Genomic DNA, 18686 nt, shown 5'->3' on the forward strand with positions numbered 1-18686 from the left:
TTCACCTGGTTGGTGCTGCTCACTAGCTTCATGCTGTGGATCACCAGTAACACTGCCTCAGCTGCAGCTCACTTCCAGAGTTTCTTCAATTCTCTTTAGTCAGAATGCAAAAGAAGCCACAATTAATTTGTTACTTGAGTAGAGGGTTGACATGTTCATCTCTTTGAGGAAACATGGAAACAAAGAGCATCTCTTTGTCACTATAGAACCGATCCTTTCTTAAGGTCAAAAGGAGACCTGCAAATGTGCCAGGAATGTTGGACCAGTTAACCTCCTGAGCTGCATGGGGACAGACTTTATGCAGCTTCCTTCTACTGGAGTATCTTCTCACCACCTCTCAGTTGCCTTTCCTACTCTTCTATATAACTCAGAATCTCTCTCTCAACAGTCTACCAATCCAGAAGGGAGAAAACTTTGCTTTCTTCATCATGAGCCTAAGCATAAGATAGCAGTCTCCTAGAGACTATTCCTCAACTCTTAAGCAATTCAAACAACTAGGGTAATTTATATAAAGTATTAAAAGAAGAAAAATTAATTAAAACACACCGACAGCACCAAAGAATTTTGCACTTTCTTCTGCTAAATAATGTTATTTGCAATTTGGGTTTTACACATAATAGTTGCACTATAAATACTTTTTACTTGAAGTGTCAGAGTTCTAAATAAGCAACAATTAGGCTCACAAAAATGTTTATAGACCTTCAAATCTTAACAGTGAAGTTAAATTCCAAAAAGTTTACAATGAAAGAAGCATCCTTCTAACGAAGGCTTTCATTTAAGAAAGACTGAGAAGCCGGGCGGTGGTGGCACACGCCTTTAATCCCAGCACTCGGGAGGCAGAGCCAGGTGGATCTCTGTGAGTTCGAGGCCAGCCTGGACTACCAAGTGAGCTCCAGGAAAGGCGCAAAGCTACGCAGAGAAACCCTGTCTCGAAAAACCAAAAAAAAAAAAAAAAAAAAGAAAGACTGAGAAATTCAAGGGCAGTCACGCCAACCATCAAACTTGATGATGCTTAAGGCCACTGGACTTTACAACAGTGCCTGCAATGGAAAGTTAATGTAGCACGGAGTAAAAGTGATCTGCTCAAAACCATTAAATAATGGGAAAAAATAGAGAATTCTTCTTTCCCTATGGCGTATTTAACCAAAGGCAAAAGTAACAAAGGAATAGATAAAACTAAAAGCTGGTGATTTTAATATCCAATGAATCCAAGACAAACCAAATCCTGTTTCTTATAAATGTACCCAAGAAGAAAAAAAATCGAACATTTAAATTCTCAAACAACAACTCTTCTATTGAACATCTGTAAACAACAGAGAATCATATTAATTTGGGTAACTATGAATCAAGAAAAGTAAGTGAGGAAGTGAACTGGATGTTAAGATTTGCTAAATTTCCTAATTTTTCTAACAATACATTCAAGACAACTTGCTTTAAAAAATCCCAAGTTCGGTCCCTTCTTACAAATACTAAGGCTGTGAATACTGATTTCAAGTATGCAGCATCTGAGCATAGACATTTGTCTGACACTTCATGCATATTTGCAGATATTGCAATGATGAAGCATGCACCTTATTGCTGTGAAAGTAGCTACACATATTTGGAAAAAGTAAGGAATTAAACATGTAAACGTATGTTTAACCATGGTCAGCTAAAGTCCAGGAAGAAAAATAAGGTTTTCTTTCTTTCCTTTTAAAGACCTGTTTATTATGTATACAGGGTTCTGCCTGCATGTGTGTCTGCCAGCCAGAAGAGGGCACTAGATCTCATTATAGATAGTTGTGAGCCATCACGTGATTGCTGGGAATTGAACTCAGAACCTCTGGAAGAGCAGCTAGTGCTCTTAACCTCTGAGCCATCTCTCCAGCCTCCTTATAGATTTTCTAAGATTGGCTTTTCTGAAACAACTCCACAGAAATACAAGCTTTCAAAACTTCATCTGACAAATTTCTCAAAAACTAGCTGAGCAGGCCGGGCGGTGGTGGCGCACGCCTTTAATCTCAGCACTCGGGAGGCAGAGGCAGGCGGATCTCTGTGAGTTCGAGGCCAGCCTGGTCTCCAAAGCGAGTTCCAGGAAAGGCGCAAAGCTACACAGAGAAACCCTGTCTCGAAAAACCAAAAAAAAGAAAACTAGCTGAGCAAGTTAACAAGATATGAACATTGTACATGTGGTGCCTAGAGTTGAGATGCCTTTAATGGAGAAGACCTAGTGTCGAGATGTTGAGGCCTAGAATTGAGACAGCCTGGAGTTGAGATAGCTTATAGCTAAGACACCTACATGAGATGGAGTCTGGACGATTCTTGAATCTAAGATGCTGCTGTAGGCTTTAACTCAATACTGGAGAGACTTGATCACATACTATGAATTTTAAAGCAGGTATTAACTAGGTCAATTCGCATGCTATTCAGTACATGGATTCAAAAGTTTTGTACTAACTTCTTTTAAAAGACAAGAAGCTCCTCTTATGATGATTAATACTGGCAGATGAACACCTAAATACTGAAAAATGAAAAAAACAAACAAACTAAAAAGTCATATTCCTTTTAACAATAGCAACAGAAATGACAACAAAACAGCTGTGAGAAACATCTGAAAAGCTGAATTTGAATTTCCTCTGTTTTGGCCCTAAAGCTGATATTGCTTTCCTTGGAAAACTCACAAATTTATAGAAACTCAGGAAAGTTATTACTACTAGATACTCTATCTATATATCCACAAATACTTTTTTTTTTTAAATCTGGCTTATTCTTTTATTTTATTAAGAAACTTTTCATTTATTTTATATACCAATCACAGATCCCCCTTCTCTTCTTTCCTCCTGCCCCCTCACAAATACTTACAAAAACAAAACAAGTCAATAGATGTAATTATTTTGATGACATAACAGGTATGTAAATCATAAAGCAAATAATTAAAACTCAGAACAGTACATATATCATTAAAGCTTGTGAAAACTTTGGAGCTGGATGTAAGGTGAGGAATTTTGGGGTGTATGTGTGTTTTCTTTGTTGTGTTGTTTTGCTTTTTAGATAGGGTCTCACTCACTGTGTAGTCCTGGCTGGCCTAGAACTTGTTTTGTAGACCAGTGTAGCCTTGAACTTACAGAGATCCACCTGCCACTGCATCCAGAGTGTTGGGATTAGAGGTGAGTGTCAACACTCTTGTTAGGGGAAAATATTTTTTGATGACCAAATAAAATACTATACATATTTATTTACATTAAAAGAATAAAATAGTAAAATCCTGACATTATGTAAATTTCTTTTTAAATTTCATCATCATTTTGTAAAGGTCATTTATTTAGTGAAGAATTGAAAAATTATAAGCTCATGGGAAACATTTTTAACTTTGCTATAGACTAAAAGAAGCTATATAAGATGCAGAATAGTGTTAAGAACTAACTTGTGAACACAAGTATCAACAGGTGTGATGCTCCTCAAGGAAACAGTGGTGAGGTCCTGTTACTTTACTGCCCGTGATCTGGACCTATGAACAAGTATTCGCCTAACTTTGACATGGTACCACAAAATTTACTAAAAGATAAAAATTTAAAACTATGATTTATTTATTCTATTTATGTGTGTGAGATTTTTGCTTGCATACATGTTTGTGTACCATGTGCTCCTGATACCCATGGAAGTAAAAAAAAATGGGGTCATGTGCCCTGGAATTAAGAGTTGTGGATAGTTGTGAGCTGCCATGTGGGTGCTGGAAACAGAACCCAGGTCATCTGCAAGAGCATTAAGCACTCTTAACTAATGAGCCAACCAACACTCCAATCCTCAAGAGTGAAAATGACCCATTACTTACATATCTAATAATTGATACTAGAAAAGTAAAGATTATTTTGCTACCTCCCCACTTCCTATATTTATTTATGGCTTAAATACTGTTTACAGCATTGAAAGTGCCTATGAAGTAGTTCATATTTGACGTGTTTTATTGTCTAGCTCTCAGAAGCCAGATACAGTTAAATTTAAAAATTTATGATAAGAGAAAAAGGACATAAAATGCTACTTCTGTAAAGCCTCACTCTAATTCTGAACAGTAACTTTGTCCATAGTGTTTGACTACAGATTGGTAACTACTCACTGAATAATGGTAATATGAGAAATAATTAGTTGGAGAGAACCAGTTCCTCACATTTCTCACACTGTCCCCCAGTAAATACTACAAGATATAGTTTCTAGATAAATCATGAAAATTAGATTTCTAGGGCTTATATTAGCTTGAAAGCTGTTAAAAGAGAAGATGACATTCTTGGGACACAACCGTCTAACTCTAAAGTAACAAAAGATGACTATTTACTTAGTGGTGACACATTACTAGTGCTTTCTTCATGGAGAATTTGTAACGGCCTTGATGTCAGTGATCTACACTTAGTAGAGATAACTCATTTACCAGAGTTTTCTTTACATAATGGCAGCCTTCAGTTCTCTTAGATTTCCATTCCAACTAGGCAGTTATTAACAATGATCACAATGGTCTTTATAGTTATGTCATACATATTTCATGATGATCTTTATATAAGATAGCCTGTAGTTTTTCTAAAATGCCAACTTACATAACACACTCAGAACTATATCTATAATGTTAAATACAAAATTCCACCATAGAAAGGGAGGTTTTGTCATATCAAATTAAACTGCCAAAACCATGCATTATTTTTAACATAGAAGTACTGGTGGGAGCAAACATACTGTGCTAAGATCATTAATCTTGCAGCTATATCAAAGCAAAGAGCACCCTCATAGCATTTGCTTATAGGATGTATTGTGGCAAATCCATACTTTAGTGGTTTGTAAGCATGGCTCTGGAGCACAAGGCATTGGGGACTGAATGTGGAACCCTTATGGTGTTTCACTACTTTTCCCAATACTGTTACAGGTTAATTTCCTTATATAATGGATTCTATATCTCCAATCTTTTTCTGAATGAAGAGATGGAGGACTCACTGAATTTAAAAATTAACATCTGACACATTACATAATCACATGTATTAAGGAGTGTCTATAAATAAATTAACAACAGAGAGGTAATGCAATAGGACATCATATCAAAATAAGCACTGAAATAACTTTGCAGAAACTTTACTTTATGGCTTTAAGAACAACAAAATTTAAAGCTGACTTAAAAAACAGTCAAACACATTATTTACATAAAATTTTGTCTCTTAATAACAGACTGTTAAATGCAGCAAATGTCAGGAAGCAGGTTACAAATGAAAACAGTTTTTTTTTTTTCTAGTGAGTAGTACATATTAGCAAAGGGGTTTGGTGGAGTGCTTTGGCAATAACACCCATCCAGTCATATGTACTCCATCACATTGCTAATTCCTAAGGTGGAAACAATTATTAGGTGTTGGTGTTCATGTGTTTTTACTGCATTATCCCCATTGGGAGGTATACAGGAACGCTATGCTGTCAAGGTTGCAGAATGACATGAACAGAGATGACAGTAAATCAGGCTTTTTTTTCTGTATTCTAAAGGTTCTTGCCCAGTTACTTAAAATGCCATAAACATAAATAATCGTCTCTCATCAAAGTATTCATGACAGATGACTTCAAATACAGCACTCTAAGCCAAAGACACTTTCCAAGTAGCAGGCAAACTTTTATCACTGACAAATGACAATGAACTACTTACAAGCAGAGTATTAAAACACACAGCACAATCTAACACATGTGGTCTAGTGTCCCCACAGCACAACACAACACTACTGCAAACTAACCTAGCCCTTTAGTTATTTTTTTATTCCTTTCATTTGTCAAAAAAAAAACAACAAAAATATACATAGTTACAAAACAGTATATTCATACAGAAACTACTGGGATTTAGATTCTTAAATATTTAATATTTTAAATATTTTTATATTTAATATACCTTTCATGTTGGAATGTAAGGAGCTGAGTACATTGTTTCAAGGAATTTAGATATTTAATTGAAACTATCCAAACCAAGAAGCAAAAGAATAAAAGTCACAAGAGAGTCCACAGACTTATTTCACCATCCAAATATGTATGACAGCATCATCTCCAATGATTCCAGCAGACGAGCTCTAGGGTCTGCCTAACTTTAGTGCTTGCCAGCACTGTTTACAGCTTTGTGAATGTATGTACACTTTTTAACAACTGCACTGAGGGCTAGAGATGTGATGGACTCACTTTAAGGAGGGGAAATGATCATAAGTTTGCAATTTTATGCCCTTTTTAAGTTAAGGAGAAATCGCAATCCTGGGAATTTGAGAAAAAAACAGTAGACACTGAAGGCTTCCGTGGCTAAGAAAGTAGTCTAATGTTTGTGAGATTGGTTGTTTTATCTGCAAATTGCTTTCCTCTGTTATATGCACCTGTGTGGTTTATATATTTCTAACTGTATGTGTTATGCATTTTAAAACAGACATCTCTGGAAGTTTGATCAAAAATAATTATCCTAATTTTAAAAAACCCATAGATTTTAGGTCCATCAATTGGGTCAGGGGATCTCCAGCCGAGGCTCTCCCACTCTCGCAGACACTTGTGCTACAATCTCCATTTCTACGTCCTCCTAGATGGGTCCTCTGGAGTGTGCCTGTATTAGAGTTCTGTTAGGGCTGTGTTGTGACATCCTTTTAAGCTCTGCTATGCTGCAGTGTATCTTTTGTTTCTTTTCATTTGCATCTGTATTATACTTTGTTCTAAGGAAGATGAACTTTCAGACTTCTTTTGTTTGTTTGCTTTTCTTTCTATTTATTCATTTATTTGTTCATTCGTTCATGCGTTCATTCATTCATTCATTCATTCATTCAGTATACAGTGCTCTGCCTGCAGGCCAGAAGAAGGCACTGGATCTCATTACAAATGGTCGTGAGCCATCATGTGGGTGCTGGGAATTGAACTCAGGACTTCTGGAAGAGCAACCAGTGCTCTTAACCCCTGAGCCACCTCTCCAGCCCCGTTTGTTTGCTTTTCAAGACAAGGTTTCTCTGAGTAGTCCTGGCTACCCTGAAACTTGCTCTGTACACCTGGCTGTCCTCAAACTCACAGAGATCCATCGCCTGCCTTTGCCTCTGGAGTGCTGGGATTAAAGACATGTGCCACTACTGCCTTGCTGAACTTGGAGACTTAAATTCTGGCTAAACATAGCAATAGTCTTTTAATCTTTCTCCTTGGAGTCCCGTGCCTATCCCAGGCCATTCCTCTTAAAAATGGAAAATTGAAAATATGCAGACATCTCCTCTTCCACCCTAAATACTGGAATTACGCTGAATAATTCAAAGTCACCACCCAATACAGCATTTCTTCTTTTCAGTTTTGAACCCCTGATTACTAGTCTTCAATACTCAGCTTCCCCATCTGATCATCTTAATCTCTACATGTTGGAGGTGTCAGTCTTGGATTGCTGTTTCTAGTCTTCACAATCTACCACTTGCTATTTTTTTCTGCTCCTATTGTCTCCCCGATTCTTTCAATCCCCTTCCTCCTTACATAACCAAATCAAAAGAATTACATTCTACTGAGTGAGTCCTTACTTGCTGAGGAGTCTCACACCTCACATTGTAAAGATAGGATGATTACTGTGCTGTTTTAACTAGCACAGGTGCTATCAATATCTTAGCAACACAACTTACATAAAAATATTTTATGTAGCACATTTCTAGATGAAAGCTTGACATTTTAAACTATTTGAATACTTCTAGTAAATGTTTTTCACCTTTGAATAATTTATTATTTTACACAGAATAGTACTGAGATATAATATATATATATAACATCTGAAATATTCCCAAAGAAGCTGAACCCATTTGTTTCTACAGGGATGTGTGAGAGTTACACATGCTTCATTCATAGCTTTTCCAGTTCTTGCATGGTGCTGAACACCATTACTTGCTGAACTACCTTGCCAGCACATCTCTGTTGCTTTCATTTGGACATTCCAATAAACGCATAATTGAATCTTGTTTTGACTTTTTGTAGGAGCTGATACTGAGTATCTTCATGTGCTTCTTGTCTCTCTGCGATTTTGTTCATGTGAAGTGTCTCCTCTAGGGCTTTGCTGCTTGTTTAAACTGCAGTACCTGTTTCATATCCTTATACACAGAAAGTACATTCTATATTCTAGGTATAAATCTTCTGTAAACTATGGGGTTTCCAGTCTAGTGCAGATGTTCTCTCATCCTTTCAAGTTCTTTTGAGTTTTTTCCCCTCTAAAAATAGATATTTAGTTTTGATAATGACCATTTTGTGATGTTTTCTTTTTAAAAAAATTATTTTACTTGTATGAGTGTTTGCCTGCATGTATGTCTGTGTACCATTTGACTGCCTGATGCGCAGTGGAGGTCAGAAGAGGGCATGGGATCCCCTGGAACTAGTTACAAACAGTTGTGAACTGCCACATGGCTGATGGGAATGGAACCCTGATTCTCTGCATGATCAGCCAGTGCTTGTAACTACTGAGCTATCTCTCTGGTCCTATGTTTTTCTTTTTTTTATTATTATGTTTTTAAGAATCAGATCTTTAGTGATTAATCAGTCATTCTACCAGATGAGACCACAAAGAATTTGTTTTCTTCTAGAAGTTTTATAATTTCACATTTTATGTATAAGTTTGAGACCTATTTTGAGTTAACTTTTATATAGGACTGCAGTACAGGCTGCTCCAAATTTTGTGTGTTTCCAGTAATATTTGTTGAAAAAAAGGTCCATTGTTTCTCTAGTACAGTCTTTCTAATGTCACGGTTGACAAACAAACAAACAAACAAACAAACAAACAAACATAACAAAACCCTCTTTACTTTTGAAGTTCCAGCTGCTATTCCAGCTGTTCTCAGTGATTGTATTCTGGAACAATATCTTCAGCATTTCTTTGAGAATGTGACTTCTGCTAACAACTTAGGTGACAACACTTTCATTTTGCCATAATTAAAGTAAGGGTTTTTGCTGGATATAAAACTTTGAATTAATAATACTTTTTCTTGGCTCTGTGTTTTTTACAAGAAAGCTATAATCTTGTGAGCTTTTGTTCCACTAGATGTAACACATATTTTGTTTGTTTATTTCTTCTTACATGACTTCTTTCAAAAATTTCCTATCTTTAGTTTTCAGATTCATTATGGTATGTTTAAATATAGCTTTTAATTTTTTTCTATTTGGAGTCTCTATATTTAAGTCCCTAACTTGGTATCTTCTATGAAATTTCATGTTTTAACTATCTTCTTAAAGTAACTTTTCTGTACTCATTCTCATTCTCTCCCCCCGCCCCTCTCTCCACTGACTGGAATGACAGACCTTCTGACACTGTGCCATAGGTTTATGGAGTCGGCTCATCCCTGTTCTTCAACTGTGAAAGCCCATGATCTATCTTTAAGTTCCTGTTCTTTCCCCTGTCAACTTCTTTCTGCTGCTGAGTGCACACAGCTAAGTTTGGATGTCAGTGGCTTCATTTCCCCTTTGAGTTCCTTTTCGTGCACTCCATCTCATTGTCGAGATTTTACTCTTCGCCATTCTTTAAGAGACAATTTGCCTTTATTTCTTAAATGTTAGTTACAGCGGTTGCATTAAAATCACTGACAGTTCCACATCTGCAGCATTACTGGTTAATCCCAGTAATGCTTAATCCCAGTTAATCCCAGCACTCGGGAGGCAGAGGCAGGCGGATCTCTGTGAGTTCGAGGCCAGCCTGGTCTCCAAAGAGAGTTCCAGGAAAGGTGCAAAGCTACACAGAGAAATCCTGTCTTGAAAAGCCAAAAAAAGAAACAAAAACAAAAAACAAAAAAACCCCTCATATTTCTAAACCTTCTTTCCATTTAGCTAGCGATATTTTATCATTTCAATCAATGGTCTTAATGCTTAATATAAATAATTAGTAATTAATTTCAACACTGGAATTACCTTGGCCTCCAGGCTAAGACATATCTCAATTAAAATCTGCCTCTACTACTATTTAACTATGTGAGCTGGTCAAGACATTAGCCTTCTATCAGCTTCATACTTCTTATGTGTAAAATGAAAAAGTATTATCTACCTTAGAACAAAAATAAGGCACTAAATACGATGTGCCAGTATACTTACTGCTCATAAACAGCTGCACCCAGTAATTGGTCCTACCAGCATCTTATCAGGAAACAGAATCTAAATATTAATATTTCTATGAAAAAGCCCAATAAAAATTAAGACACAGGCTTAAAAACTCAAGGGTCTGCTAGATTCTTTGGATTTGATATAGGCAATTATGGCATGTAAAAGTAGGAAATATAATCCTCAAAACTAATATAGATTAAGAAAAATAGCTCAAGCTTATATTAATAGTACTGAAATTTGAGATACATATTTTAAAAGGATTTTTCAAATTTTAGACTTTAGTCAAAGTGGAAAGAGAGAGCAACAAAGTTAATTTAAATGCTAAAGTATGTTAGGTCCTGTAGCATGACTGAGTAAAAACCCAGAGTTGGCATATCTGTGTTAAAAGTAAACATTTTTACATGAGGTAGATTATAGGAGTGACATTCATTCATATTTAATGTAGAGTAGATAAGCAGAATTTAGACAGGATTAGCATTCAGTTCCCACACTGAAAATGCTGTGATACTGGGAAAGACAGACATAGTGCAAGCCTTTCAAACAGAGCCCCAGTCAGAACTCCTGCAGAGGGATGAGAGGAGCAGGGCTAGGAAAGTCAGAGAGAACCAGCGAGTGATCGGGACAGAGGAGACACTGGACTGAGAGATTGCAGGTCTGAACAGGGTGAGCATGCATACCTTCTTATCTGTTCTGTACACAGCTTCACTGAGCAGTTGGACTTATCTTTATCAACATAAATCAGATCCTGTTGCCCTGCAGTTCAAAGTTCTTATTGTTTTTATGCCTCTCCTGACAAAGTCACACATTTTCAGTATGATCTATAAGGACACAGATCATGTTGCTCATATATTACTCTCCTGTCAACTCTTCAAACTACTTCAAGCTACTGACTCCCCTGTTCATTAAGCAGTAGACAAACTATTCTTTTTCTGTTCATCTTGTTAATTTTCAGGTCAAAGTTTTGGTAATATTTTTCTCCTGAATGACTTAAAACCACTATCTGTAGACACCCATCTAACAATCACTTCCAATTTTAGCTTAAACAGAGCTTCTTCAAAGAACTCTTCCCTAATAGAACAAAAGTCCTGGAGGGCCTTGTACTTTTCCTTGCTGGCATTTTCCACAACTTGTGTGTTTGTTACCTCTTATTTAATATCATTGTTTCTAATAGCCAACAAACCAGGCTAGAGGACAAGTTTGCTTACAACTATGCTGGCATAGACAGGAGTCAAGTTTCAATTTGTTGACAAAAAAAGTGAATAAAATAAAAATAACATATTGGGGTGTTATTGCATTTAATAGGCTCTTTGCAAGTAGTCAAAAAAAAACAAAAAAAAGGGAACAAAGATGTACTATATATCTTACATCGGACATTTTACACACATCAATTCATTTTACTAATAATGTAGAAACTATTTACTCATTTTATTCATTACACAACTTGAGGAGCAGAGAAATTATTTGCTGAAGGTTAATACAATACTCAACAAATAAACAATAGAGCTTCATGTTATGAAGCTCACATCCTATATGATAAAGACAAGCCCAAACACCACTGACACATGGTACTACAGCACACAGACCTTCAAGAATGAATTCATTTTAAAAATACACACTGAATTTAACTTTAGGTAAACATAAAATCATAGGATTCCTTGAGGATCTATCAAACAACCTTGCTGTTATTTGTCCCTCCTCTCCTGTTCCTTCTGTACTGACCTTCCTCCCTCCTCTCCAGCTGGAGTCCCCCTGCTCATCCCCTCACTTTGCATTATAGCACCTGAATCCTGCTATTTCCCTCTCAAGGTCCCCCACCCCCTGGGTCCTTTTTACTTTCCTGGGTTCTGCTGTTATTTCAGGTTATAGACTCACATCTGAAGATTCGGAGCTGAGAACCACAGACAAGAGACTATAAATGTATCTGTCTTTCTAGTCTGGGTTTCCTCACCCATATTTTCTTTCTAGCTCCATCAATTTGCTTGCAAACTCCACGACTTCATTTTTCACAGATTAGTTGTCCACTGTGTTTATTCACCACATTTTCATTACTCATCTATTTGTCAAGAGACATTGAGGCTGTTCCCTTCCCAGCTATTGTGCACAGAGTGGCAATGAGCACTGCTGAGTCCTTGAGGGGTAGGGGGTCAAGTCTTTTGGGCATATGCCAAGGGATGGTATACCTGGATCATATGGTAGATTTATTTTCATTTTTTGAAAGATTCTCCAGTTTGATTTTCAGAGCAGCTGCACCAATTTGCATTCCTACCAACAGTGATGAGGTTTCCTCTTTATCCACAACCTCAGGAGCGTTTTATCTTTCTTTTTTTTTAAAATCAGTTCTTTTGTTGATCTTAGCCATTTGGACTAAGGAGAGATAGAATCTCAAAGGTGTTTTAATTGGCATTTCCCAAATTGCTAAGAGTGATGAACACTTTTTTGAGGTACTTCTTAGCTATTTTGATTTCTTCTACTGAGAACTCTGTTTAGATTCCTAGGCCATTTTTAAAAATTGGGTCATTTTCCCCCCTGACTCTTTGTTTTTTGTATATTCTTGGTATATCGTTCTTTGTATATTTTGGGTACTAATCTTCTATTAGATATATAGCTACAAAGATACTCTTCCATTCTGTGGGTTTCTTCTTCACTTGATTGGTTGTTTCTTTAGATGTACAGGAGCTTTTTTGTTTTATCAGGCTCCAGTTGTCAACTGTTGGTCTTAATTCCTGGAGAAATGGAGTCCTATTAAGAAAGTCCTTTCCTAAATTTATATAATGTAAGGTACTACCTATGTTTTAGTTTAGTAGTTTTAGCACTTCTGGTTTCAAATTATTTCTTTGATCCACTTGGAGACAATTTTTGTGCAGGGTGATATATATGGGTATAATTTCATTCTTCTGTATGTAGACATGGAATTTTCTCAGGATCTTTGTTAAAAATGCCTTTTCAACATTTTCTTCAATGTATGCAATGTATTTTTTTGTCTCAAATGTCAAATGGCTGTAGTTATAAGTACTCATGTTTGGATCTTTTATTTTATTCCATTGGTCTACATCTCTGTTTTTGTGCCAATATCATATTGTTTTTATTATATAGCTCTAGACTATATTTTGAAGTCTGGAATGTAAATATGTACACACACACACACACACACACACACACACACACACACACACACACACACGTTATAGTGCTTGGGCTGATAATGCTCCTGACAAGAGTCACAGACTAACAACAGCCCCAGTATCAGGCATTAAAAACTTGCTTTTGAATTGTTAGTCACAGGTTATTCACAGTACTCTCATGTCTGTGGTAACCAACAGCTGTCTAGTTCGACTTAAAGTCCAATCCACAGGAGAGAAATCACGCCTGGTATTAGAAACCTGGTCACCATCTCAGAGTGAATGAGTTCAAGAATCTTAGAAAAGAATCTACTGTTGCCACTTTGCATAATTCCTAACTATATTCTAAAAGTTATTCTTAAACCCACAGGTAAGTGTAGTTACCACTCCTCTTCAAAGACACGACTCCTTACAGCAAATGGAGATCATCACAGAAAACTGTTTTTGGACACAACATAGAGATGAATGGATTGTGAGGATTCCATACAAATTGGACACATCTACAGCACAGCTCCTGCATCGATGGCTCAGAGAACATCATCTAGGAGCCAGAATAACAGGAAGTAGACTAGGAATAGCTGTTTGAACAAGACTGGAATAATGACAGTATCAATAGATATGCTAATGGTGTAGGGAGAAAATCTCACTGGGTTCCTACAGAAAGAATTATAGGCAACTAATGACTTTGGAATTAAGAATTAGCCTCTCCTAAGCATGAGCCCTCTAACTGGTTATTCAATACAAAGTGGTCATCCCTGAAGCCATATCCACACTAACAAAAACAGACTCAGCAGGTTTCACTTACATATTCATGCATATTTATACATATTTATATAATAAAAATCAAAAAATAAGAAGCTGTTAATTTGAGAGTGGGGGGACATGGAATGAGTTGAAGGGAGGGGGACTGGGGGGCTGGAGGGAGGAAAGGAAAAGGGAGAAGTGCTATAATTCTATTTTTTTATTAGAATATAAAAAATAAATGTAAAGAATATGCATTGAGCATCTGTTATATGTAGAGTACTATACACTGGGTATAGAGTTGAAAATCCATAATAACAGGTGAAAGAAATAAACATTTAAAATTTTAAGGCCATGAAAGGAATTAGAGCTATGAGTTCAGAGAAATGATGAAAGGACAGGAAGTGGGAGAATTTGATAAGGTGGCCTAGAAAGCCACTGGAATCTGAAGGGCCTAGGAGAGGAGACAACATGCAAAGTGAGGTCAGCCTGCTCTCAATGCAGCAGAAGCCAGTGTGGATGCAGTGGGGAAGCTATGAACTGTGAGGGACGCATTACAACAGGGGCCAAGTGGGCAGCAAGGGAACCAAAGCAACCAAGGGAGCACAGAGCTTTGACTGTCAAATACTGCTAAGCAGTCCAGAAAAACGACCTCTAATCAAAACACGGCCACTCCACTTGGAAACATGCTTTTCAGTCCCCCTGAAAGAAAATGAAAATGCCAATGTGCAATTAATTCTATTTCTTGCTGAATTAAAATGAGAACTGTGAGAACATTTGTAAATCACAAGAAAGCATTCAAAAGCAACTGTTAATTTATAATATTTTCCCAATACATTGAGAAATACATGATTCCCATTGGAATATAGGTAAAGTGCTGCTGGGCTTGCACACAACTCTTTAATAAAAACATTGCTGACTGCAGTTTCATGCAGGCACAAAGACTTTGGTGTTTGTTGGATGGGCTTTCCTCTGAATTGGTATGCCCCTTCTGGAGGGAGGCTTATGGAACTTTAGAAATAAACAAAACATGCCAGGCTCAGGAAGCTCTTGAAATGTAAAGGACTCACAAACCCCTCTCACAGTTCTATGGAAAGTGACAGTTAAGGGGAAGAGGAGGCCTCAGATCTGCACTCTGTTTCAAGTAGTGTAGGGAGCTGCAAGAACGCAGCTTGCATGAGTTGTTGCCATTGCATGGAAGTAATTCTTCAATTATGCTCCTTTTAACACACCCAATTAACCCAGAGTCAGTTACTAAGTTAGATTTGGGTATAACTGTTTCTTTAGTCTGTTGTTGGTGCCCTCTCTGGGGTGGATAGACACGTGTTCATGTCTCTCCAGAAAAAGGCACACAGTGGCACCTGTCTAGCAATGGACAGAACCAAAGATGGGTTCTAGGGAGGAGTGACTGAATGGCCTGAGATGGGTGACGAGATCTGCAGCACAGGCGGCAATTCCACCACGGCTACATTTCCTGTGTGATATGAGGTTGTGCACCTCCCTGACATAGTGGCATTGCATATTTCCCCTTGAAAGGTGATAAGATATGCAGCCAAGTCTGAGCCACTTGAGAGTGGAGCATCCTTAAGGTAACACCAGTGTGGTAGGTCTCTTGATTAATGGAGTCTGCATTGCAAATGCAGAGCCTGAGAAGACAATGCAGTTCCTGAAAGTAACATGTATAGCTGCTATGTGCTTATTATAAATGTCAAGTACTTGGTGTTCTTTTTCTAAGCTATTAGGCTACAGTATTACCTTAAATGCAAAACACTACTATTTTCTTAAATCTTTCTTGTAAGCAGAGGACAGACTGTCATGTCTCCTCTAACAGAATCACTGATCCCAGAATGCTTCACAGTAGCATCAGTCTATATTCCACAAATCACCACACTGCTGGAAATTTAGTCAAAACATGTGAGGGGTTCAATAAAAGAAAGATGTAAGAAAGGTGACACCAGCAATCTAAACCCAGTGAGCTTTTTCATTAGTCTTTTTGGTGAAGACTGTGTACAGACAAAAACAAAACACCTTATGTGCCATACACTTCAGAAAACAGAAAATTTATATTTCATAAATGATCAATTTTGGTTTAATTATGCTACAGCAACATAAATATAATTTGAGATGAAAAATCCATAAAGTTGAATGGAGAGTGAAAGAAACCATTCTAAAGTAGTGTATTATTTCTCTATAATAAGTGATTATATTTTATTACCATATAGAATAAAAGGTAAAAATGACATAAAGTTAATTTTGAAAATCTTTTAAAAAGAGAGGCAGATCTTACACCTAGCACTCTTGCATAAGCAAATGTTTTATCATTACCTATTACTCTAAAATATAAATTAGTAGCATTAGAGAAAATTTCAAAACATTAAGGTTTTTAGCTGGGTGGCGGTAATGCACGCCTTTAATCCCAGCACTCGGGAGGCAGAGGCAGGTAAATCTCTGAGTTCAAGACCAGCTTGGTCTACAGAGTGAGTTCCAGGACAGCCATGAATACACTGAAAAACTCTGTCTCAAAAACCAAAAACTAACCAAACAAACAACCAAACAAAACACACCATTTAGGTTTCCATTTAAACTATTAAAATGAAGATATGAACTAATAAATGAGGCCCATTTTCATATTTGCAATGATATTTAAGTAACAAATGTGTGGTTATGGTGAAGAATGGGTTTTATTTTCTCTTGTCAGTTCTGTCATGTGTTCCTCTCTCCCTCCACACCCATCCTCACGCACCTGTGTGAGACAGCCCCCCAGGCACCGTGCTTGTTGGTGAGGATGTTGAGAATCTTCTGCTTCAGCTGGTTCGCCGTCACATGGTCACGGTGCTTGGCCGCACTGATGAGGTGGTCACACATCTTCTCCTCCTCTCTCCTGTCTGCAGCATACTGTGCACACTGTGACTGTGAAGGCAGGCAACAAGTAAGAACACACTAAGTAGCACGAAAAACTGATGCCTCCCCTTAAGCTGAAGGGAAGAACAACCAAATTTAAACCCCCATGTGACAAGACCTAAGACTTTGTCCGAAAGGAGGCAGAACCACCTTTCAAATTGGAAAACTGTGCTCTTCTGAAAAGTATATATAAAATATTTTGAAAAATATCAACAAGGGCTGGAGAGATGGCTCAGAAGTTAAGAACACTGCTTGCTCTTCCAAAGGTCCTGAGTTCAATTCCCAGCAACCACATGGTGGCTCACAACCATCTGTAATGAGATCTGGCACCCTCTTCTGGCCTGCAGGGATACATGCAGGTAGAATATTGTATACATCATAAATAAATAAATCTTAAAAAAAAAAAGAAAAATATCAACAAAATTAATGACTTTTATACTTTGGTTCACTTCTTAAAATCTGATTTCAGTGTCAAAATTAATCACTAAGAAGAAATGGTTTACTAAAACCTAAGTCTACTTTTTAAAACCAATTTAGCAAGCCTCACATAAAATATATATGGTTTCAATAATTACTTTGAAAACAAAAATCTTGTCATTTGCCATATAATTTTTTTGCTTCCTGAAAGACAATGTAGTGTAGAAGAAAAATTACTTAGATATTTAGCAGACTGGGATTTTATTTCACATTTTAAGCAGACTCTGCTTGCTTTCTGCTCTTAATTTCTGATCTGTAAAATGAGGAGCTAAGACAAGGCTTTCCCAGTGTTCCCTCCAAACTCTTATAGTTAGTACTTCAAAAAGTCTCACAAGAATCACTCTTATTCTCATCTTCCCAATTCCCAATCACAGCCATCAATTGTCACATCTGCATCTTATTCCCGCTTCTTGATGATCAACAGACCCTGTTAGCAAAATCTTCGATACAGAGCTGAAAGGAGACTGGAGTTTTAGATTAGCTACTGTGCAGACTGGCTCAGGCTGTGATTTTAGAGTTACATCTCAAACATCTAAGAAAATACATGTAACCAGCTCCAGTTGTCAGCACTGTGTAAAGCCCTAGGCATGGGGACACAGTCCTGTCTGCTGACACATATTCTAGGCAAGCTTTCTCTTCTGTAGAAAGAACCCATAGTACTCTAAGAAGGATTAATTCATTTTACAATTTATCTTTTTGTACAGGGAATCACCAATTAGTACAAAGATCTACTGCAATAATGAGGTTAATATTTCATTAGCTCATTGGAGGGTAAAATTAAACTTTCATTTTTCTTCCTTAACAATTATAGTATTAACTAAGAAAAAAAGCCTTAACTGTGAAGTACTCAGTTCAAATTAAATATGGTTCTCCCTTAATTGCAGGCTTCTATGAGGGTTAAAGAGAATTGTCAAGTCTAGTCAAATGTCATCCCTTCTGAAATTTTTTTTTATAGTTTAAAATTGATGTGTTTAGTGCACGCACGCACACAAACACCCTCCACATAAATATATACATACACCCATACAGATAGACACAGATACAAACACAAACACATACACACACAAGCACATAGATACACACACACTCACATATATACACACAGATACACACATACTAGTGAATTTACTAACATTCTAACATGAAGTAAACAAACGTAAGCATTTGATCTGAAAAAACCGGTGGGTATCCATTAAGTAATAGTGACTATTCTCTCAAAGTTAGACTTCTATTGGCAGTATACACTGTGGATCCTGAGTCCTAAAAATGTCTCACCTGCATGTTCACTGCCTTCAGAAGCTTCCACCCCCCCTCCCCTTGCTGCACAGCCACAGGGAAACTAAATTCACCACTACTTCAGAAAAAAGTGACACTTAGGGTGAGTCTGAG

General features: G+C 37.1%; 1 protein-coding gene across 9 annotated transcripts in view; it reads right to left on the reverse strand.

The window, feature by feature from the left end:
* Positions 1 to 18686, reverse strand: part of Nbea (neurobeachin) — a 545747-nt gene that overhangs the window by 230501 nt on the left and 296560 nt on the right. For all 9 annotated transcript variants that reach the window (XM_076574103.1, XM_076574106.1, XM_076574104.1 and 6 more), the window contains one exon: positions 16663 to 16829. In XM_076574103.1, the coding sequence (XP_076430218.1) occupies positions 16663 to 16829 (167 nt within the window). The remainder of the gene's footprint in view (positions 1 to 16662; positions 16830 to 18686) is intronic.

The sequence above is a fragment of the Peromyscus maniculatus genome, chromosome 6 (genome assembly GCF_049852395.1).
Source record: "Peromyscus maniculatus bairdii isolate BWxNUB_F1_BW_parent chromosome 6, HU_Pman_BW_mat_3.1, whole genome shotgun sequence".
Taxonomy (NCBI): Eukaryota; Metazoa; Chordata; class Mammalia; order Rodentia; family Cricetidae; genus Peromyscus; species Peromyscus maniculatus.